The sequence below is a fragment of the Coregonus clupeaformis genome, chromosome 24, assembly GCF_020615455.1.
Source record: "Coregonus clupeaformis isolate EN_2021a chromosome 24, ASM2061545v1, whole genome shotgun sequence".
NCBI classification, from domain to species: Eukaryota; Metazoa; Chordata; class Actinopteri; order Salmoniformes; family Salmonidae; genus Coregonus; species Coregonus clupeaformis.
In genome coordinates this window covers 38,004,371-38,028,512 of record NC_059215.1, presented here as the reverse complement: position 1 = coordinate 38,028,512, position 24,142 = coordinate 38,004,371, and the positions used below count along the sequence as shown (strand labels likewise).

The 24,142-nt window shown below is 40.4% G+C and overlaps 1 protein-coding gene across 2 annotated transcripts; it reads left to right on the top strand.

The window, feature by feature from the left end:
• Positions 1-707: 707 nt before the first annotated feature.
• LOC121537456 (immunoglobulin superfamily member 21-like) lies at positions 708-23,942 on the top strand. 2 transcript variants are annotated; one of them, XM_041845085.2, is made up of 10 exons: positions 708-1,012; positions 5,286-5,398; positions 5,855-5,976; positions 6,157-6,275; positions 6,652-6,767; positions 19,651-20,176; positions 22,518-22,618; positions 22,991-23,183; positions 23,268-23,306; positions 23,415-23,942. In XM_041845085.2, the coding sequence occupies exons 1-10, from the start codon at positions 958-960 to the stop codon at positions 23,489-23,491; spliced, it is 1,461 nt and encodes a 486-aa protein (XP_041701019.2). In that variant the 5' UTR covers positions 708-957; the 3' UTR covers positions 23,492-23,942. The 2 variants fall into 2 exon arrangements, with proteins under 2 accessions (XP_041701019.2, XP_041701018.2); XM_041845084.2 differs by having other exon boundaries at positions 23,412-23,942.
• Positions 23,943-24,142: the final 200 nt, after the last annotated feature.

The window sequence follows — 24,142 nt, the reverse complement described above, 5'->3', positions numbered from 1 at the left end:
TCCACCCATGAGGCCAAAGAGGGCGCTTTTGGTCATTGACTGCAGGAAAGGGCGACAGGGTACCTTAATGTAAAGTGTTACCTGTGAACTTAATGTAAAGTATAGGTACAGTACACCACTGATATGGATCCCACTTTTGGGAAAAAGGGAATTCTACATAAACAATTTCTCATAAATCAACTTGATGATCAATATACACTGTGTAATAATGTCCTGTTCTTTTATTCTGTTTGAATTTTTTCAAATGTCCTGGTTTCCATGTCAATAAACACACTGTCAGTGTTTATTGAAGGAACTTATTTGAAGGTACTTATTTGGACAGTGCGTTTTACAGTATGTCACCTTGTTATTGGAATAAATAGATCATGGTCTTCAAGCTCTTCATTTTTGCTAATTTGTGATTTTTGCAAACTCAGTGAATGATTTTGGGGAGGCAGTTGAGGTATAAGCTAATAGACTGTTATCTTGGACACAGAGGGGGACATGGGGCTACATGCTGGGGAGTTTTCTCATCCTCTGTCCCTATTTTATACTGTAGCCTACGTTTTATTTAATTGCATGCAAATAAATAATCTAAACGAATAATGAGCTATTTTGGCTATATTTCATTGCACTAACATGAGGCAACTGTCTGTCGCCTGATAGGATTTGGCGCGCCTATCGGTGCTTGTGTGCGCGCGCGTAAGCGTGTGTTGAGAGAGCAGAGAGACTTCATTCAAATCTGTTGCTTTTTTTAATCCTCTCACTATTCAGGAGTTAATAACGGGAAATGGACATATTTTTCTCACTGCTCGCTTGACAGAAACAGAAAACAAGGTCTGCGTTCCGGTGCAGAATGAAGCGTTCCGAAAGGGCTTCCGACCCGGTGCCACAGACACGGTGGATGGCACATTATCGGCGATTTGTCGACTAAAAGTAGATGGAATGTAAACTTGACCACACACACTAACAGGGAAGATGAGTTGTGCTTTTTCTCAGTGTCTCGTCTTATATATTTTGGATTTAGCAGTTGGTAAGTCTCAGTTTTGTATACTATAAGGAGCATTTTGTTCTTATTAAAACGTTTTTATTTTATTTCTAAAGCTCAATGCAGTAGACTATTTCACATAAATATATATACACACACATACATATATAGATACACATATATACACTGAACAAAAATATAAACGCAACATGTAAAGTGTTGGTCCCATGTTTCATGAGCTGAAATAAAAAATCCCAGAAATGTTTCCATACACTCAAAAAAAGCTTATTTCTCTCAAATGTTGTGCCCAAATTTGTTTACATCCCTGTTAGTGAGCATTTGTCCTTTGCCAAGATAATCCATCCACCTGACAGGTGTGGCATATCAAGAAGCTGATTAAACAGCATGATCATTACACAGGTGCTGCTTATGCTGGGGACAATAAAAGGACACTTTAAAATGTGCAGTTTTGTCACACAATACAATGTCACAGATGTCTCAAGTTTTGAGGGAGCTTGCAATTGGCATGCTGACTGTAGGAATGTCCACCAGAGCTGTTGCCAGAGAATGTAATGTTAATTTCTGTACCATAAGCTGCCTCTAACGTCGTTTTAGAGAATTTGGCATTACGTCCAACCAGCCTCACAACCGCAGACCATGTGTAACCACGCCAGCTCAGGACCTCCACATCCAGCTTCTTCACCTGCGGGATCGTCTGAGGGGGGGTGTGGGGCGGTGGTGCTGAGGAGTATTTCTGTCGGTAATAAAGCCCTTTTGTGGGGAAAAACTAATTCTGATTGGCTGGGCCTGGTCCCCCAGCCCGCCAAGGCCCACCCATGGCTGCAACCCTGCCCACTCATTTGAAATCTTTGAAATTGTTGCATGTTGCTTTTATATTTTTGTTCAGTATATATATATATATATATATATATACACATGCAAGCAAAGAACCGCTGCAGCCTATAATCATTGGAAAGTTCATTCTGCAGGGTTTAGAGCTATAGCCTATCACAGAAGTATGTATGTGCACTACCGGTCAAACGTTTTAGAACACCTACTTATTCAAGGCTTTTTCTTTATTTTTACTATTTTCTACATTGTAGAATAATAGTGAAGACATCAAAACTATGAAATAACACATATGGAATCATGTAGTAACCAAAAAGTGTTAAACAAATCAAAATATATTATATATATGAGATTCTTCAAATAGAAGAGTGTGCAAAGTGTATATATGTATATATTATCTACATACATACTTCCAATGATTATAGGCTGCAGCGGTTCTTTGCTTGCAAGTTTGAAACTCATTACACAGTAGCCTAGATTGACTGCAAACAGTGTCAAGTCATTGATAGCCATCTAAAATGATTAGTTGAAGATCTTTGTCCGTGAGGAGATTTGCTTCAGTGTCTGTACATTGAGTGCTCATATTAATGTTTGATGTAAACAAAAGTTGCCTGATGCCAGTGAGGCTATGATGTCACAATCCTAGTTACTCAATCCAGTTTTTGATTGATTATCTGAGGGATAAAGGCTGTTTGTTTGGCTGACCCATTTTACAGGTAATCTGTACTCTAAAATGATTAAATGCCACTGCCCCAAGGCCTAGGCCCTGACACAATGCCAGCAACAAAAACACTGAGGATATGCATTATTTCAAGCATCTAATATTAGTAACATGAGTTTGAGTGTGTGTGTTTGTCTGTCTGGGTCTTTAGTCTTGCTTGCCAGACGAATGGCACTCCACCTCCAGCGGCTCGTGAGATCAACTTGGTCTGTGAGTGGGAGAGAGAAAGAGAGAGATAGTCATCTCCTTGCTGCCGTTCTGTCTGTGCTTTATTCACCCCCCCCCATCCCATTTGCCGTAGCTGAGTTAATGCTCGTAGGGATCAACTACATTATGCCTTGAGTGAGCCCATTTTCAGAAGAATCAAGAGTCACAACAGCGCCAGGCTCTAATTCTCTGATCACCGTATAATCAGAAAACATTGGACTAGGTATGGGTGTACTGTATAGAAGCCCAAAATGTCCTCTGTTAGATACAGCAGATGACAGCTGTCCGTCATGGTGCCTGTTCAGAATATGGGACCCGAGGAGCTTGTTGGTCAACGTAGCGCAGCACTAACATGAGATGAAGTGAACCCTGGGTATTTGCAGTGGATCTTCAACAGACTACTGTACTTAAACCATTCATCATTAAGTCTGTTGCAGGAGAATGTCTATTTCCTGGTGGTTATATACGGAGTCTGGGCTCTAGTTGGGTGACTAGGGACTATGGCTGTCTTTTGTGCACTGCAGAAGACAATGGTGATGCAGTTAAGGCCTAACCTCACCAGCAGTAACTGATGAGGAGGATGTTGCTGACAGCCTCAATAGCTAGGTTAGGTTTAATAGTCACCAAACAGAAGAAACGGACTGAAACAGAGCCGGACTACTTTGTCCTATAAGAAACCCTTGTTTTTCTATAATATATTGAACACAACCCTGATTTGGATTGTAGATTCTTAGTGGAATGTCCCCTTTAAGAAATGTCAACTGACATCATAAAAACACCTGAGTCAAGTCTTTTTGCCTTCACCTACAGGACTCCCGCTTACAGAGTTGAGTGTCAGCTCTCTTTGCTCCAAAGAGCTGCTGTATATTTTTTAATGTTTTTAATGTACGTATGTAGCACAAGCCCCTCCAGCTCTCTCCTCCCATTCATGTAGTATCTGGAGCAGGACGCAGAGCGATGTGCCGAATGGCTGGGTCTGTAGATGAAAAGCTGGGGGATTAGCGGGAAAAACATGGTGAAAAATAATCCACCATGATGTCAGGGTGTAGAGGCCAAGGTGGGAGGGAGGAGCTGGAATGCTACACTTGCATTATTATATAACACTGTGGCTGCATTTATACAGGCAGTCCAATTCTGATCATTTTTTCACTAATTAGTCTTTTGACCAATCAGATCAGCTCTGAAAAATATCTGATGTGAAAGGACCAATTAGTGGGAGAAATCAGAATTGGGCTCCCTGTATAAAAGCAGCCTATTTGGTCTTTTAACCAATCACATCAGATCTTTTCACATCAGATCTTTTTCAGAGATGATCTGATTGGTCAAAAGACCAATTAGTGAAGAAAAAGATCAGAATTGTGCTGCCTGTCTAAACGCAGCCTACAATACTCACAATATTTACTTAATGTAAAGCTAGTTGAGATTCTTTCTGCGCTTATGAAAGTGCAAATGAAAACATATCATTACAGTGTATTAATTCTCAGAGAGAATGAGGTCGCTACTAGGTTTCTGTGGCCTCAGATGCCTGTGCAGGGTAGAGATAGAGATTAGTGCTTCTAAGCACTATATCCTCTCTTGACTTGTTTAGGAGACAGGTTGGCTTTTAATTCACCATTCTGACCTTTTTAACCTGACTGAGCCACAGCACTTAGCACACAATAAGACCACGCCAATGGGAGAAATAGAGTACCAGCAACATGCACTAGTGGTGCCACTGGTTCTAACATGCGTCCTTTGTCCTGATCTTGTCCACATTCTGATTGTGGCCACATTTTTAGACAGGTGTAGACGATTAAAAGACACATTATGATCTGATTGTGATCAGATCTTCCTGACCACCTCCGGAGGTAGTCAGGCACGCATTGTGTCTGGATATCTTACAAGTGTAGACAGATCTGGACAGTGAAACCATTTAAATCATCATTATCAGGTGTCAACATTGACTTATGCCAATATGTCTTAAAAATATATATATTTAGAAAGAATAGCTGTGAAATCATTTGCATACAGGGAGGGACCATGGAATCTGGTCACAATGCGGACACAGTTATTAGACAGTTAAGAGACACATTTTAATACCATGTGAAGACACATTTCTGAAAATGTGTGCACAATCAGCACCACAATTAATTAATGAACAAGCCAATAATGAATCATTAAAGTAAAGGGGGAAAAAGTGTGCACATTATATTGCTATCCCAAGCTGTAATTGCCTGCATGAGACAAAATAGATGACGCTTTGGCCACATAGCCTTGATAATGCACTATTAATAATCCATTACAGCTAGCCCGTAAGGTTTGATTCCCAATGCTCCAGAGAGAGGGAGGTATGGTCATTTGAGAAGTATAGTAACAATCTTTGATGGCCATTAGGAATCATAGAATAGAATAGAACAACTTTACATCTAATGCATGCCTATAGCATGTTTTGCGCTGGTCTATGCTATGGGTTTCATGGAAGGGAGTTGACTATACATTGTGGAGAGAGATGTGTGTGGAAATGTGTGTAACAGATATTTTACTTATTTCTTTGAACCACAGGCTATTTAACTGTCACTCTTGAGTCCCTCCCTCCCATTGTCATTGGAGACACAGTGACACTCAAGTGCAATTTCAGGACAGATGGCAACCTGCGAGAGATTGTGTGGTTTCGGGTGAGTAGGGTTGCCTTGATATCCCTGTATGAACCGTTTGGTTGTTTGCAACAGCACATATCTTGTGTTTACTTCTATGAGAAGCTTTTGACTAGGCCGGCATTGTTATCTACTGTTTTCAATTGACACTTCAATTAAAACGCTGACACATCCATCAAAGCTTTGTTCAGAAGAGACAGAGCATTAGGTACAGTACATAACAAGCTATCTGACTTCTGAAGAGCTACTAGGTTTGATAAGGTTTTTTAAATAATAATTATAATAATTATATTATTATAAGCTCCTTGTGAAACTAACTAAACTGATAAAAGGGGCAAAAGAAGAGGCTTCAAAGCTCTCTAGGCTTCATGAATTGGAAGATAATAACTGTTCATTGATAGTGTTTTGTGTAGAAAGCTTGTTTTATATGGACACATGCCCAGGATGTGTAATGTGATGTATTCTTTAACTTTCTAGGTGACAGAGGGTGGCAGTGCCAAGCAGAAGATCTTCACCTACGATGCCATGTACAACAGCAACTTCTCCCATATGGAGGACTTCCGCAGACGAGAAGACCTGGTCTACCAATCAACTGTCCGGTAAGCTTGACCTGTAGTCTGCAGCCTCAAGAAAGAGAGCATTGGTCAGTGTTTTCACTTGCAAGTTTAGGCTTATCTTACCAATTTTTTATTTTCTTAGAAATTCTTTGAGTACACGGAAAAGCTCTTTACAACTCATATCTTGTATTATCTTCACTAGTTTTTTATTTGTGTTGCCAGGCTCCCTGAGGTACAGATGGAAGATGACGGGCCATATGAGTGCCATGTGGGGATCTACGACAAGGCCTCTAGAGACAGGGTGGTCTTAGCCTCAGGCACCATCGTGCTCACTGTCATGGGTAAAATTTAAGAAAATTAATGTTATATAGATATGATCATGTGGTACTGGATAGGATTTTGTGAGTGGCAGGTTTTGTAGCCTTTGTCCAGCATCCATGATTATTTAGTGTTTTAACAGTTTTCATTACCACAACTATCAGCATTTTTATCACCTGCCTCCCCCTACTGTTGAGATGTGGGAAATGCACAGAAGACTACTTTCTGCCATCAACTACAGACATGAAAAACATGTCTGTTTCATGTTTTAGTTTAGTTTTTTTATGTAGCCCTTTGGAAAATACTTGGGGGAAAAATAATGAAAATACTAGACAAACTTTTCCTATATGTGGATGGTTTTCTCGTTTTAGTCCCAGGCTCTGCTCTTTTCCTCCCTAGTGCCTCCTAAGTCCATCTCTGTAGCGGCAGCAGACTGCCCGGCCCCCTTCAGTCGCTACGAGGCCCAGAACTTCACTCTAGTCTGCATCGTCATGGGAGGAAAGCCAGCCCCTACGGTGAGTTTGCCCACATGCTAGCTGAGGAACACTCAACTCCGTTCTCTAATATCGAGGCAGAGTTGAGTTTTGATAACTGGTCAGGGGATTTGCTAGCAACAGCATTGAGTCACCATCAGTAAATTCTTGTAAAAATGTCAATTCTGAAAACGCTTACCTGTTCCTGTACAACTGCGATCCTTCTGCGGGGTGCTGATATTCATACTTTTAATACAAACTTTTAGCGAATACGAGCACTGACTTTTTCCCTCATTGGGGGGCGGGGGCGCTCAAGATGGTGGCATGAGAGCTTGTAGAATTTCTAGCTGAGGAACAATTTTAGGGTTTTCTCACAAAGTTTATAAATTTAGGCTGCAGTTTCAACAACAAAAAAATATAGCTATACAGTGTAGCAATTTTGAATAATTTTGTAATTAATCAAGCCATTGAAATATTTTTTTGACAATTTCCAACAAACAAGCTATCGAAAGGTTTCAGCGTGTTTAGCAAACATTAGCTAGCTAACATCTTCATAGCTAGCAGCATGGAGTCAGGACATAACCAAACTGTTGCTGAGATAACGGCTGTTGAGACTTCCAAGGAGAAAAGAGGCATTGCTGAAACTCGTTCATATGCTTGTAGTGTAGAAAAAGGAGTGAATGTGATTCATACCTGAATACCCCAACCAAGGTGCAACTTCCAGAGGCTGAGAAGCGAACCATCACTGAGTCAGCTATAGGACAACATCATCCACATCCTCACGGCTAAAATCAAAGAGAGCGCAGATCATGGACTTGGTGAAAAAGAACACTGTCAGCATCGTTAACCTGAAGAAAGCGATTGATTTCAATGCTAAGGAAGTAAATACTCTGAAGCAGCAGAACGCAACACTGAAAATTCAGGTTGCAAAGCAGGAGAAGAAACTCACAGAAATGGTGTCAGAGGTTAACGAGACTGACCGGTACAGTCGGAGATGGAATCTTCAAATTTACGGAATCGCTGAAAGATCTGATGAGAACATCAAAGCAAGGGTGAAGGACATTTGCAGGGCAATTGTCCCGGAGACCAAGCAGAGTGTTGTTGCAGGTTCCCTGGATGTGGTGCACCGCCTGGGTAGAGATGGGGAGAACAACCAGCCACGCGACCAGTGATCATGAGATACATCTCCAGGACAGCGAGGGATCTGACATGGAAACGTGCAAAGAAAAATTACTATTTAAAGAACAACAACCTGAGGTTCAAGGATGACCTGACAGCATTTGATAAAGAAGCTCGGAATCATCAGTGGCCGATGATTGAGAGAGCAAGGAAGGAGGGGAAAATGCATACTTCGCGGGAGCCAAGCATTTTGTTAATGGCAGGGAAATTTGCGCTGTCGCCTAGCTTGATGGCTACTGGATTAACCAAGTGAGTGGTGCAGGAATTATTTTTATTTGCAACTGGTAAAGCGTTTTATTTTGTGAGGAAAGAGCATTATTTGTGTGAGCCAAGTGTTTTAGGTAAAATTTTTTTACGGCAGGGAAATTTGCACTGACACTTGTTTTACCGATCCATGGTGCAAAAGTCAGATTTTATTTGCAATTGGGAAAAAATGACGTTTTCACTTTAGATCTACTACCTGCGTGGTGCAAAGGACTGTTTTTATTTGCAACTAGCAAGAATGTTTCATTTTGTGATAAGCCATTTCATGTGAACTTATACAAGTTTCATATTCTTCATATAGTCACTGTGAAAGTACAGTCGTGGTCAAAGGTTTTGAGAATGACACAAGTATTGGTCTTCACAAAGTTTGCTGCTTCAGTGTTTTTAGATATTTTTGTCAGATGTTACTATGGTATACTGAAGTATAATTACAAGCATTCCATAAGTGTCAAAGGCTTTTATTGACAATTACATTAAGTTTATGCAAAGAGTCAATATTTGCAGTGTTGACCCTTCTTTTTCAAGACCTCTGCAATCCGCCCTGGCATGCTGTCAATTAACTTCTTTGCCACATCCTGACTGATGGCAGCCCATTCTTGCATAATCAATGCTTGGAGTTTGTCAGAATTTGTGGGTTTTTGTTTGTCCACCCACCTCTTGAGGATTGACCACAAGTTCTCAATGGGATTAAGGTCTGGGGAGTTTCCTGGCCATGGACCCAAAATGTCGATGTTTTGTTCCCCGAGCCACTTAGTTATCACTTTTGCCTTATGGCAAGGTGCTCCATCATGCTGGAAAAGACATTGTTCGTCACCAAACTATTATTGGATGGTTGGGAGAAGTTGCTCTCGGAGGTGTGTTGGTACCATTCTTTATTCATGGCTGTGTTCTTAGGCAAAATTGTGAGTGAGCCCACTCCCTTGGCTGAGAAGCAACCCCACACATGAATGGTCTCAGGATGCTTTACTGTTGGCATGACACAGGACTGATGGTAGCGCTCACCTTCTCTTCTCCGGACAAGCTTTTTTCCAGATGCCCCAAACAATCGGAAAGGGGATTCATCAGAGATAATGACAGTCCAATCCCTGTACCTTTTGCAGAATATCAGTCTGTCCCTGATGTTTTTCCTGGAGAGAAGTGGCTTCCTCGCTGCCCTTCTTGACACCAGGCCATCCTCCAAAAGTATTCGCCTCACTGGTGGTTCCTCGATCCCGCAGCTGAATCAACTTTAGGAGACGGTCCTGGCGCTTACTGGACTTTCTTGGGCGCCCTGAAGCCTTCTTCACAACAATTGAACCTCTCTCCTTTAAGTTCTTGATGATCTGATAAATGGTTGATTTAGGTGCAATCTTACTAGCAGCAATATCCTTGCCTGTGATGCCCTTTTTGTGCAAAGCAATGATGACGGCACATGTTTCCTTGCAGGTAACCATGGTTAACAGAGGAAGAACAATTTCTATTTATTTATTTTTATTTAACCTTTATTTAACCAGGTAAGACAGTTGAGAACACGTTCTCATTTACAACTGCGACCTGATCAAGATAAAGCAAAGCAGTGCGATAAAAACAACAACACAGAGTTACATATGGGGTAAAACAAAACATAAAGTCAAAAATATAACAGAAAATATATATACAGTGTGTGCAAATGTAGCAAGTTATGGAGGTAAGGCAATAAATAGGCTATAGTGCAAAATAATTACAATTAGTATTAACACTGGAATGATAGATGTGCAAGAGATGATGTGGAAATAGAGATACTGGGGTGCAAATGAGCAAAATAAATAACAATATGGGGATGAGGTAGTTGGGTGGGCTAATTTCAGATGGGCTGTGTACAGGTGTGGTCCTCTGTAGCTCAGCTGGTAGAGCACAGTGCTTGTAACGCCAGGGTAGTGGGTTCGATCCCCGGGACCACCCATACACAAAAATGTATGCACGCATGACTGTAAGTCGCTTTGGATAAAAGCGTCTGCTAAATGGCATATTATTATTATTATTAAGGTGCTCTGACAACTGATGCTTAAAGTTAGTGAGGGAGATAAGAGTCTCCAGCTTCAGAGATTTTTGCAATTCGTTCCAGTCATTGGCAGCAGAGAACTGGAAGGAATTGCGGCCAAAGGAGGTGTTGGTGTAGTGTCGAGAAACCGTTACTAATTATGCTCTGAAACAAAGGAGTCTGCTTATACTGTACTTCGATTATACGTTTTATTTATATCACAAGTTTTCAGCATAAGTTTACAGACGTCTGCAGCATCCGGAGAACAGTGTCCCAAAAGAATATGTCTGTTCTGATCTTCTTTGTTCCAACCCAGTACTTATAATCTTTACCAAGATATGGGTGGTTCCCCATACTGTCCAATCACCTGTCTCCAACAAACAGACTTCCTCTGTTCTATGGGGTGTCACTCTAAAACGGCTCCCTGTAAAACTGAATAAACATCCTCTCAGGTTCCACTTGAAAACATTAGCAAAGTCATAATTCTTCATACACTACATATTTCCCCCCTTTGAGACTAACTAAAAGTCTCGAAAACAAAAAGAATAGGATTATGACAAGTAACAATTTCTCTTATTGATTATCTTTAACAATAAACCCAAAACACTTTTCTCTGGAGTGTAAATACATTTCTATGAAACATGAACAAATCTTTATGGAGTGTGAGAGCGAAAAACCTGTCTGGCAGCCTTCTTTCCAAACATCCATCCATCAATCAAGACAGTAAAATTCTCTCACGGCCCCTCTGCCCCAGGCAACCACCTAAGTACTCCAGATCAATTCATAAATCTTTATCAATGCATTTGAAACTATGATGCAATTAAATACACATGAAAGCCCCAGCAAACAAAATACTATCCAAAATGTCCACACTCAGGCTGGTCGACCCATCGGACACTACTGTGGATTCCTCTCTATCCCTGCCTAGACTCCATGTCCCTAAGCATTCACGAAATAAACAAAAACATCTGAGATCCCCACATGTATCTAATAACAGCAAATATCATTCTACAAAAATTAATACCTAATACAGAAAGAATATGACACAAATTATGTATTCCACATGCAAATATGTCTATATATCATTGCAGACACTGGAATGTACTCCACTACACTTCATCTCCGCAGCAGTGTCGACTTCCAATGCATCGTTGATGATGGAATCGGAACATTTCCACACCTTCCTTGTTCCATCTCCTCCAGTCCCTTCATATTGTCCTTTCATATTGTCCTTGTTTGAGTATTTCAATCTCTACATATTCCCCCATATGCTTCTGGAAGAAAAGAAAATACCAAACAGTATCTTTTGCAAAACAACACATTCAAATTAAAACATCAATATCAACTAAGAATATAAAAATAATATATAAAATGAATCACATTATTCTATTTCCCCCCTTTGATTCATAACAAAACACTAAAATCACACTAATATTGAAAAACATTTGAAAAATAATGAGATAATCAAAATTGATATCTATCTATCAATACTCCTTTGAGTCTTCACAGAAGGTTAAACCCTCTTATCGTTTCATTTGCAAAACCCCTCAAATTATAGTTAATATTATCTATGTTATCTTCCCAAAATTTTACACCATACCATGGAAAAATCCCCACTTCTCTCTTAGACTTATCCTCCAATGATAGGCTTCCCAGACTATGAAACTTCTCTCTTTCAGAATCAGATTTATCTCTTTCCCTTTGCTTCCCCTCTTTTAAATAAAAAAAAAACTAATATGGAAGCTTCAACTTCAACATGTAACAACATCCTATCCATCCATAGGTAAGAATATATTTTCTCACCACACAAACCCCTAAATAACTCCTATCCATCATATGTTTTATTAGAACAAAAACAACTTTTAGCCTTCACTGGTTACCTCTCCAATGCTTCATGAAGCGCTGTTAACTGATTTTCCTTCCTATCTAACAAATTCACATAGGGTATTTCATTTAACCAAGAACACTTAAACCTAGGCCTAAACAAATGTTTCGACAACTACAAGGAAAATGAGCTGTATCACCCATCCTAACCCTAATAACAGTCTTTTCCTCTAAAATTGGTGCTAGAGCTATTGGCTCCCTTGTAATCAAATGTGATATATTTATGGCTTTAATAACTGTCAATGTTGAAGGAGTTAAATTGCTTCTCACTGTTGTTATAATAGGCTGAAGTGTTGATGTCATTGTTGCTAATTCATCCATTCTCCCTAAGGCTTTGAACTCTTGACTTGTATTTCCATCTATCACCACTAGTGTCACTACATTCACTCTCAGTCCTAACTCTAATCCCTCACTTTCAAACTGTTGGTTATAAAAAATACACTTATAATCACCTTGATCTTCCTGCTGGGAATTGTAAATATAGATACTCAATCACCCTCAATCTTCTCTTATCATTCAGCAACGCATACTTTCTCAATGCATCTGCTCCTAACAGATCTAAACTCCTGCCATATCTATCTTCTCACTAAACTCTAAATTTCCCTTCACCACTGTTCTCTCTCTCTTACTACTAACTTTGAAGCTTAGCTAACTGTCCTAGAGTTCCTTCAACCCTAGTTTTCCTAACTTTTTTTTTTTTTATATCTGACTTTTCTCCTAACTTTTAAAAACCCTTTCCACTGATTCATTCACAAAATCCTTTACCACTAATTTTTTCAATATGTGATCGGGAAGTCCCCACCTGCTTATGATTTCTTTACACATAGACTTGGCAAACGATTGAGCATCTTTTAGCCTAATTTGAAATCTCTTGGTGTAGGAATGTAACCAAGAATAACAGTCACCCTTTTAACATTATTTTTCAAACAGATTGTGCTCCTTCCTATGATATAATCTTTTCAAGCAAATATGGTTCCCAAAAACCCTACTCTTTTAAAATCTTCTACCAGACAGCCGTCTGGTGTACATCTTATTGTACAGTTCAACTTACACAATGCTTCTCTTCCCAACAATGCAATAGGTGTATGTTCTGATACCAGTATGGGTATTGTAATTTTTTGATTTTTATAGCAGAGCTCAATTGGTTCCATAAGAGGAATCAGCTGTTTTACTCCCTCGAATCCCTATCCTAATTAGTCAATTTTACATAGTGAGATGTGTAACCTCTTCAGGCTGAACACAGATAAAAGCTGTTCCGCTATTCACCATCACTTCTCATAGTCCTTTGTTTTCACTTCAATTGTTGGATATTTTTTCCCTAATTGGTGCTACCAGCTGACACCCCCCTTCGGATCTTCTAGGCACCTCTAGAATCCTTGCTCCTTTAAGGGTTCACCTGTCCTCCAGATGATCTTCACTTGCTCCTGTATCTTCCTCTGAAATTCCCTCTTTCCAGAAACTATCTATGGATATGAAACAACTTGTACCACTAGTTGTGGCTGATACAATTGCATTTGACCTCGTTCAGTTGAAGCTATGGCAGTGATTGTTGATTTGGTGCACACTGATTCTTCATAACCAAAGCCTTTATTCTCCTTCTTCTTCTCCCCCAGTTGTATTTGATCAAGTTTTCTGAGAGTTTCTTGGTCCTGTTCTTTCTTGTTGTTGACATATCGGTATTCTTCAAAAGCTTATATTCTAAGTTCTGTCCTCGAAATATCATCTTCCATCATCTTCTTACTTGTGCTCTCTTTCCTTCGCCTCAATGTATTCTTCTCCTCCAATTCTTGGGATCCTTTTCTCAGCAGTTTTTTCTTCTCTTCTGTATCTTCAGCTTCTTGAGTTGTTCTTCCAGTTCTCGTTGTCTCTTCTAAATTATTCCCCTTATCCAGGCATAATACACTTCAGTCTATATCTCTTTCTATTTCTTCTTTGCTAATCATTGTTGGATAAAATCCTCTTGAATATGAAGCACCTTTAATCTCCAAGTCTTCATCTTTGTCTTCATCTTTCCGAACCTCATTCTTCTCTTAGTTTCCAGACATCTCGGTTTTTTCTTACTTCTGGAGTTTTGGATTCATCTTTCTGGTCGCCTCTGCTTCTCCTCTCTCTATTATTCAATCACTTTCATCATGTTGATGACGTCAGGGTTAAGATTCCCTTCACTGGCTATGGTTGTTCAATGTCAGGCCAACTTTTATTCCCTTTTCCAGATAACCTTTGGTTAATGGTATTGCAATGTTTACTATTTTCAACTATATCAACAGGTGTAATTACTTTCATAGTTCTGATGTCCTTTTTCCCCCATGTAACAACTATTTTATATTCCTTTATTGTAAATTATTTCATTATTTTAGAATATATAGCCTATAGCTTCCTCCCTATTTTTTTTCCTCTTTCTATTTTTTTTTCTTCTTCCTCAAATTAATTAATTAATCAATTAATTTATTCATCAATTTATTTATCTATTCATTTTATTTTATTTTACCAAATTATTGATTAGTGGCAATCTTACCACATCCAATCAGGAAAGTAAATGAAAGTAGTCAACTTCAGAGCAATCCAAAAAAGAAAAGACCTATAATCCAGCAACACTACAGTACTCATAAACCAATTGCTTAATAAGCACCCAATGACCTCAATTTTACAGAATAATGTCAGTACTCGATTCCCAACACAACTCTAATCAAACCCACTCATGCACAAAAAACTCCAATACGCAATTACATCAATTGATCAGTCTGTTGCCAAGTCCCTGTCAAATTGTCATAACATCAAATATCCTGTAGGGGAAGGTTTTGTAAATATAACAGTACTGGCCTTAGTTTGACCTGGTCCCGTTGCAGCAGACTCTTGTCGCGTGATGTATACGTCAGCACTTCAGCTCTCTCTCTCTCTCCTCCTTCCTCTTACCATCTCTCATTTGACAGAATAACAAAGGACAAACAAGAATTTAGTATTTTATGCACACACTGAGTTATGTCAAACATTCAATACTCCTCCGTTCACATTTGCGCTAAGAAATAAGCAAACAACTTAACTCAGGAATATTATAAATAACTCAATAACATTTTATTTTATTTATTTTAATCCGTCAACATATCTCTAGTTTATCAATTCAATAGGTCACAAGAAAACAGTTTCATCTTCAAACAACAGCCGATGTAACAACCAAAATACACCATTAGCCTCTAAATGTTCCCTTCTCTTTGTTCCTTCGTTCGTCTGCGTCTCCCCGCAGAAGAGTGTAGCAGAGGAGTGGCATATTTACCCCTACGTCACTCTAGAGACATAAAATCACACGCATGCGCAGTCCATTCATCACTGCGATTTCACAGTGGAAGGAGCTCTCTCCCAGCTCTCTTCACCCCAGACAACAGAACGTTAACAGTCCCGCTATACCTCCTCTCTTTTACCCCTCATAGACAAACAATAACACTTAACAGAGCTCACAAACCATAGCACACAATCCCACGCTATACTAAACACAGTTCTGGAGGCTCGATCCATTCCAATGGACCTCCAAGGTAAAAATACAGCACACGGCACGCATCAAATTAGCATGTAGCATGTATAAATTAGCATGTAGCATGAAGCATTTAGCATGCCGCATTTAGCATTTCTACCTCCGCTACGTCGTGAAAATTCCTTTGTTTCTCTAAATTTCTGCTACCACGAGGTCCCGCCGGAAATCTAATGAGCGGTTACATCAAACAAATGATTCGTCAACCACAAGCTGAGCGGTAACATACAATCAAAATATACCACAGCCTCAAGCCCCCTGGACTTACCTACTCCACCTAACGTGTTATAGGATTTTTTGGCCCATCATAATGATCGCCTCCTCAAGAGGGCTAACGTAGATTCGTAGCGGTTCTAAGTTACACACATATGCCTAGGCCTTATTCCTCTCAATCTATTCTTCTTGAACTCTTTTTCAAGCAAAATATCCCCATAGACACTCCCCCCTTTTTTCGCTGTTTACCAGCGCAAACAAATTTAGAATAGTTAGAACAGACCCCCATTCCACAGCAATAACAGCAACACCAGCACACACAAGTATTTTACACGGTACATCTCCCCAGCGCACACACCCATAACCAAACGAACCAAATCGCACACAAGACCGTGAGAAATCTCACCTTATAAGCCGGCGTCTTGAGCGGGAGTCACTTCGCTGCTCATGAATGTAACACAGGAGAGACGCAGACCGGCCCAATCACTCGTCGCCATTTGTAGTGTCGAGAAAGCGTTACTAATTATGCTCTGAAACAAAGGAGTCCGCTTATACTGTACTTCGATTATACGTTTTATTTATATCACAAGTTTTCAGCATAAGTTTACAGACGTCTGCAGCATCCGGAGAACAGTGTCCCAAAAGAATATGTCTGTTCTGATCTTCTTTGTTCCAACCCAGTACTTATAATCTTTACCAAGATATGGGTGGTTCCCCATACTGTCCAATCACCTGTCTCCAACAAACAGACTTCCTCTGTTCTATGGGGTGTCACTCTAAAACGTCTCCCTGTAAAACTGAATAAACATCCTCTCAGGTTCCATTTGAAAACATTAGCAAAGTCATAATTCTTCATACACTACATTGGCTTTGGGGATGACCAGTGAGATATACCTGCTGGAGCGCATACTACGGGTGGGTGTTTCTATGGTGACCAATGAGCTAAGATAAGGCAGGGATTTGCCTAGCAGTGATTTATAGATGAGCTGGAGCCAGTGGGTTTGGCGACGAATATGTAGTGAGGACCAGCCAACAAGAGCGTACAGGTCACAGTGGTGGGTAGTATGTGGGGCTTTGGTGACAAAACGGATGGCACTGTGATAGACTACATCCAATTTGCTGAGTGGAGTGTTGGAGGCTATTTTGTAAATGACATCGCCGAAGTCAAGGATCGGTAGGATAGTCCGTTTTACGAGGGCATGTTTGGCAGCATGAGCGGAGGCTTTGTTGCGAAATAGGAAGCCGATTCTAGATTTAACTTTGGATTGGAGATTCTTAATGTGAGTCTGGAAGGAGAGTTACAGTCTAACCAGACACCTAGGTATTTGTAGTTGTCCACATACTCTAGGTCAGACCCGTCGAGAGTAGTGATTCTAGTCGGGTGGGCGGGTGCCAGCAGCGTTCGATTGAAGAGCATGCATTTAGTTTTACTAGTGTTTAAGAGCAGTTGGAGGCTACTGAAGGAGTGTTGTATGGCATTGAAGCTCGTTTGGAGGTTTGTTAACACAGTGTTCAATGAAGGGCCAGATGTATACAAAATGGTGTCGTCTGCGTAGAGGTGGATCTGAGAGTCACCAGCAGCAAGAGCGACATCATTGATATACATGGAGAAAAGAGTCGGCCCAAGAATTGAACCCTGTGGCACCCCCATAGAGACTGCCATAGGTCCAGACAACAGGCCCTCCGATTTGACACATTGAACTCTATCTGAGAAGTAGTTGGTGAACCAGGCAAGGCAGTCATTTGAGAAACCAAGGCTATTTAGTCTGCCAATAACAATGCGGTGGTTGACAGAGTCGAAAGTCTTGGCCAGGTCGATGAAGACGGCTGCACAGAACTGTCTATTATCGATTGCGGTTATAATATCGTTTAGGACCTTGAGCGTGGCTGAGGTGCACCCATGACCAGCTCAGAAACCGGATTGCATAACGGAGAAGGTACGGTGGGATTCGAAATGGTCGGTGATCTGTTTGTTAACTTGGCTTTCAATAACTTTCGAATGGCAATGATTTCAAGCACCACCATCCTTTTAAAGCTTCCAGTCTGTTATTCTAACTCAATCAGCATGACAGAGTGATCTCCAGCCTTGTCCTCGTCAACACTCTCACCTGTGTTAACGACAGAATCACATGATGTCAGCTGGTCCTTTTGTGGCAGGGCAGAATTTTGGGGGGATTAAGTTCATTTTCATGGCAAAGAGGGACTTTGCAATTAATTGCAATTCATCTGATCACTCTTCATAACTTTCTGGAGTATATGCAAATTGCCATCATAAACACTGAGGCAGCAGACTTGTTGAAAATTTATATTTGTGTCATTCTCAAAACTTTTGACCACGACTGTACATTTCCATTTCAGTTTTTTCTATTAATGCCAGGGGAATCCATAATATTTTGAAAAGCAAATCTTTTTTTTTTGTATTGTAAGGGTAAGAGTGCCAACTTTTTTTATTTCATTCAAGAAACTCATACCTGTTCCACAGATACTGAAACTGTCAATGGGGGAATGATATTTGGCTTTCATTTGGTACCAATCGGTTTGAGGTTGTAGATTTCAATACTCGAAATAATACTTTCAAAATCAATTGGATTCTGAAGTATATTAAGAACCAGAACAATATTTGGAATGTCTTCCCTAAGTATTTATTTGACTCTGTTGGTGGTTTAGAATTTCTGCTTCAGTGTAGTTTTGATGTTGAAAAAAATCTCTCATATGGGGAATTTCTTGATAAGTTTAGAATTCCAATAACCCCGAAAGAATATGCTATTGTTTCTGATGCGATTCCAATTATTATTATTATTTTATTTTTTTGTGGTTGATTTAGTACCGTAGATTTAAATTAAAATATATTCATTGGCAATATTAACATCCTCAAAGATAAATGTTGTAATAAACAGATTATGAATATTGTTTGTGATACTACATTTCCCTCAGCAAGATTTATTTGATCTAAGATCTATGGTGATTTTCAACTGCTAATAATATTAGGTAAACGTAATATTCACAAATGCAAATGGTCTAATTCAAAACCTAAGTTTTTTCACTTTATGAATGAATTTAAACAATATGGCTCTACTTTAACTAAAATGAAAAACAAAAAGGCAATTAAAACTTGTATTATTTATGAATATGATTTGTTTGTTTAGGATTCCTGGCAATGTAAAAAGTTTGTATGTATGCTTGTTTGCATGTGACTATTCCTCTTTTGTTTGTTGATATTTGTTTGTTAATCAAAATAAATAAAAAGGTCCTCATTGCTCATACTACGTAAACTGATAGGTCCCTGCTATCCGGGATCCTTGGGACATCCTAACTTTACCTTAACCCGTAACCGTAACCGTAACCGTAACCATAACCATAACCGTAACCGTAACCATAACCATAACCATAACCATAACCATACCTAACCCTAACCTTAACTCTTACCTTAACCATTTAAAATGCCAACTTCAATGGGGTAGGGACTTCCCAAGGATCCCAGATAGCACAGATCTCATTTAATCTCAGCTCAAGTAGTACGAGCAATGACGAAAAAGTTGGTGGTTGTATTTGCTAAATGTTTGTATTAAAATTATGAATTTCAGCACCCCACGAAAGGACAGCGTTTTCAGAATTGGCATTTTTACAAGAATCGACTGATGGTGGCTCAATGTTGTTGCTAGCAAATCCCGTGACCAGTTATCAAAACTCAACTCCACCTCGATATAAAATAACAGAGTTGAGAGTTCCTCAGCTACCCACATGCAAACTACTCAAAAGTACTCCTACTGAAATATAATTTGAAGTAAGAAAACTCACTGCACCGTTGAAATGATTTGTGTTCTTGGTTGTTACGGGCTCTTACGATGTCGTTCTCCTCTCAGGTGTACTTCAAGCGTGACAGCGAGCTGATCGAGGTGTTCCCCTCTATTATGGAGGGTGGCAGGAGCCAGGGCAGGGGCCTGGCAGGGCTACGGAGCTCTAGGACCTTGATCAGCAGAGATCTGGATGACACCAAGCTGAAGAAGTCCCTCTCCCTGCTGGACCAGGACCTGGGGAAGCCCCCCCGTCTGGACCAGGACACCGGAGGGACAGGGAAGATAGGAGGGGCCGGGGAGGAGCCAGGGGCCCCGGGGGAGCCTGGTGGTGTGGAGGGGTCTGAGCCCAGCCCCACAACCACGGAGGTGATCCCAGAGACGGTGGTAAGCCGGGAGTTCCCCCGCTGGGTGCAGAGCACTGACCCGCTCTACTACTTCCAGCACAGGCGGCAGGTCTCCAGCGATGGCACCATGGAGGTCAGAGCCATGCTCACCTGGAGCCTCAACCCCCAGCTGGACAACGACGCCCTGTTCAGCTGCGAGGTCAAGCACCCAGCTCTGTCCATGCCCATGCAGGCTGAGGTCACTCTGTGTGGGTACCAGACCTGAGCATGCCCTTCCACCTTCTACCTTCCCTCAGATACCAGGCTCCCAAATCGGTTTGACCATGAAAATCAGCTGGATACCAAATACTCATGTCTCCTTGAAAACAGAAAGAATATGTAAGGGATAATCAATGAGGGGCTACACGTTCTATGGAAAATAATGAAAGATGTGGAAGGTGATCTTCCACGGCGTTGCATTATTTTACAGAGAACGCATAGAGCCCTGAGTTGATTATCCCTTTTATACCATAGCTATAGTTGAATACATTTGCCGCTAGAATGTGTTCATTTGTCGGTAGAAATGTGTTCAACATCCACTGAAGTAGCTAGCATTACAAGTTTACTAGACAGCTACACTAGTTGCCGTGGTAACCAAACAAACAGATTTGCGAGTTTAACTAACCAAACCATCAGTCCTAGCTTGCCATTATGAAAATCGAATTCAACAATACCAAAGTTTTCAATTCGACTTTTGCTTTCATAAGCAGCTCAAACATAGAAGATGTAAGAATTAACTCTATAGCCATTGAATTTTACAGTGCAAATATACTGTGCATTATAGGGAAATAATGCACGCTCTAGAATGCCCTTCAAGCCAATCAGAAATAAGTATTCAACAATGCCATGGTATAATCCAAAATAATATTGTTCCAAAATATTAGTTAAAGTCCAAATTCACTATAGGTTTACATTTTTTTCCTGAATTAATGGAAAATGTCCATGGTGTCTGAAAACTCTGAATTTAGGGAATATATATATATATATATATATATATATATATATATATATATATATATACACACACACAACACTACTCAGAGATAATGCATTCAGTAATATCAGAAAACAATCACTTCCCATCCTAAAGCATCAGCCAACTACAGGAATATACGGTACTCATATGCTTTAGCTCAGGATCCAGCAGCAGCCAGCGACTATTTAGAGGCAGTGACTCACGTAATGAGGATGATCCTTAATAGAGTATTTGTTCAGAGCATCCATTAGTTCTGCTTAGAAACGCATTAGAAATCTCACAGCAGATCAGCTATTTTTTACACCGTTACATATGTAATCACATAAGCACACACACCTACCCACACTATGCTCTGTATGCAGTACAGCCACGGGCATCAGTTTATGATGAATACACGGCAAACCTCATATCAGTAAGTATGAGTGGATTACTAGATATAGTGGAGATTTATCACAATCAAAAACAGCTGTTCCAAGACTGCCATGCTCATATACAAAATGGACTCATAGGCTGAAAGCTTTGTGCACGGTATACAGAGAATATATACTGAACAAAAATATAAACGCAACATGTAAAGTGTTGGTCACATGTTTCATGAGCTGAAATAAAATATCCCTGAAATTTTCCAGACACACAAAAAGCTTATTTCTCTAAAGTTTTGTGCACAAATTTGTCTACATCCCTGTTAGTGAGCATTTCTCCTTTGCCAAGATAATCCATCCACCTGACAGGTGTGGCATATCAAGAAACTGATTAAACAGCACGGTCATTACACAGGTGCACCTTGTGCTGGGGACAATAAAAGGCCACTCTAAAATGTGCAATTTTGTCACACAACATAATGCCACAGATGTCTCAAGTTTTGAGGGTGCTCGCAATTGGCATGCTGACTTCAAGAATGTCCACCAGAGCTGTTGTCAGAGAATTGAATGTTCATTTCTCTACCATAAGCCGTCTCCAACATCATTTTAGAGAATTTGGCAGTACGTCCAACCGGCATCACAACCACAGACCACGTGTAACCACGCCAGCCCAGGACCTCCACATCCGGCTTCTTCACCTGCGGAATCGTCTGAGACCAGCCACCCGGACAGCTGATGAAACTGAGGAGTATTTCTGTCTGTAATAAAGCCCTTTTGTGTGGAAATACTCATTCTGATTCGCTGGGCCTGACTCCCAAGTGGGTGGGCCTATGCCCTCCCAGGTCACCCATGGCTGCACCCCTGCCCAGTCATGAAATCCATAGATTAGGGTCTAATGAATTTATTTCAATTGACTGATTTCCTTATATGAACTGTCACTCAGTAAAATCGTTGAAATTGTTGTATCTTGCATTGATATTTTGTTCAGTATAGATGAGTTGCTGCATTTATTCCTTTATAAATAGTTTATGGGACAAATAAGGAAAAATAATAGAAGTGATTTGTTACTGACTGCACTGACTGGAAGTCACTCTGGATAAGAGCGTCTGCTACACGACCAAAATGTAAATGTACAATTTGGTTAAAATATTAAAGATTAGATCAGATAAAAAAATATGTAACATTGATTGTTTGTATTTTATTTCCCTTTAGCTGCTCCCAGGGGCCCCAAACTGTCCATGTCGCCTGGTAAGGCTAAAGTAGGAGACACTGTCCGCATTACAGTTCAGGGCCTCCAGATCTCTTCCACTGGGGTGAGTACATGAGAAATGCTTTATTCTTACCCTATTTGTACCAATAAGTGCATTCAACTGTAGTAGGAAATCACAATCATTGAAAGCAAACCTTTTTCAAGAATATAACACTTCACCAACAGGTGTCGCACTATGACTATAGAATACAACTGGTAGATACATTTGGATGAAAGTATTTCAGCGTGTTTGATGGGATCAGTTTGAGTTAGGCGAGCTGGCAAGGCACATAATCAATCATCTTGATCACAGAGTAATTATTTGGGATGCAAGGTGACTTGTACATCAGTGATTATGTGCAGTCCGGCTGTAATGTAATCAATCTCATACACACACATTATTTACAAAGGATGCTTTTCCCCATGCACTCTTCAGAACATGGTGTTCCCCGAGCCACTGTTCACCTGGACCAGGGTGGGAGGTCCTCTGCTGGACGGGAGAGAGGACCATAATGGGAGGGAGCTGGTGCTGGAGAGAGTACCAGCCGAGCTCAATGGCTCCATGTTCCGCTGCACTGCCCAGAACCCTCTGGGATCCACCGACACACACACGCGGCTCATCGTGTTTGGTGTGTGTGTTCTCTATGTCAAGGGTTCTCTGTTACCCCCTCTCCTCATCCACATGACTTACTTTGTTTTCTCTGTTTTTACAGAAAATCCTAGACTTAAGAAGGGGAGACAACATTTTGTTGGTATGCATAGAGAGAATGGACAAAAGGAAACTAAATTCTTTGCAAGGCCAACATAAGACATGTAATTTTACTAAAGATGAACTAACACTTATTTATTTCTATTAGCAGATGCAGCCTATTGCAATGAGGCACTGGAGCTGACCACCATGCTGCTAATGTTAGCACTGACATGGGACATGACGTGAACAGCAAAATGGACCCCTGCCCTTCTCCAGTCTCACTAGTCTCTCGAGTCTCTCCTCTGTCACTCACTTCCCCATCTGCTGGAGTTCCAGCGACAGGAGCTGAAGCACTGTTCACTTTTCATAAAAGCAGCTTAGGAAAAGAAAAACATTGTCAGAAAGAAGATAAGAACTACATACATTCTAACTGTCTAATCTTTTATGTTGTCATTCTGCCTGCTTAACTGCGTCTTCCTTTTTGTCTTTCAACATCCTATGATCCACTATCACAGTGGTTACGTTTTATGGTAGACCCCAACGTGTTAGAGGCAATTTTAACCAAGTTTGTGTGGGCTGGCCCGCATTAGACATTTCTTCGCATCTTCCTGTTATTTGAAGGTCAGAACACACAATATTACATGTTTTTGACATACCTTGGTCAGCAAGTCCTTGGATAAAATAAATGTTTGGTTGGAAGAAATGTCCTTGAAATGTATTTTTGTTCAGAGCCATAGATAAAGAGCTATATGTTTTTTTCTCCATTTGATGAAATGCTTGCAATTTTTGGGGTACTGGTCCCTACTTGAATACACAGCCCAGTTTCTTTTACCAACACAAAATATGAGTCAAGGTGCCAATGTGACCAAACAGGTATTGTTTGGATATGTGCTGTGC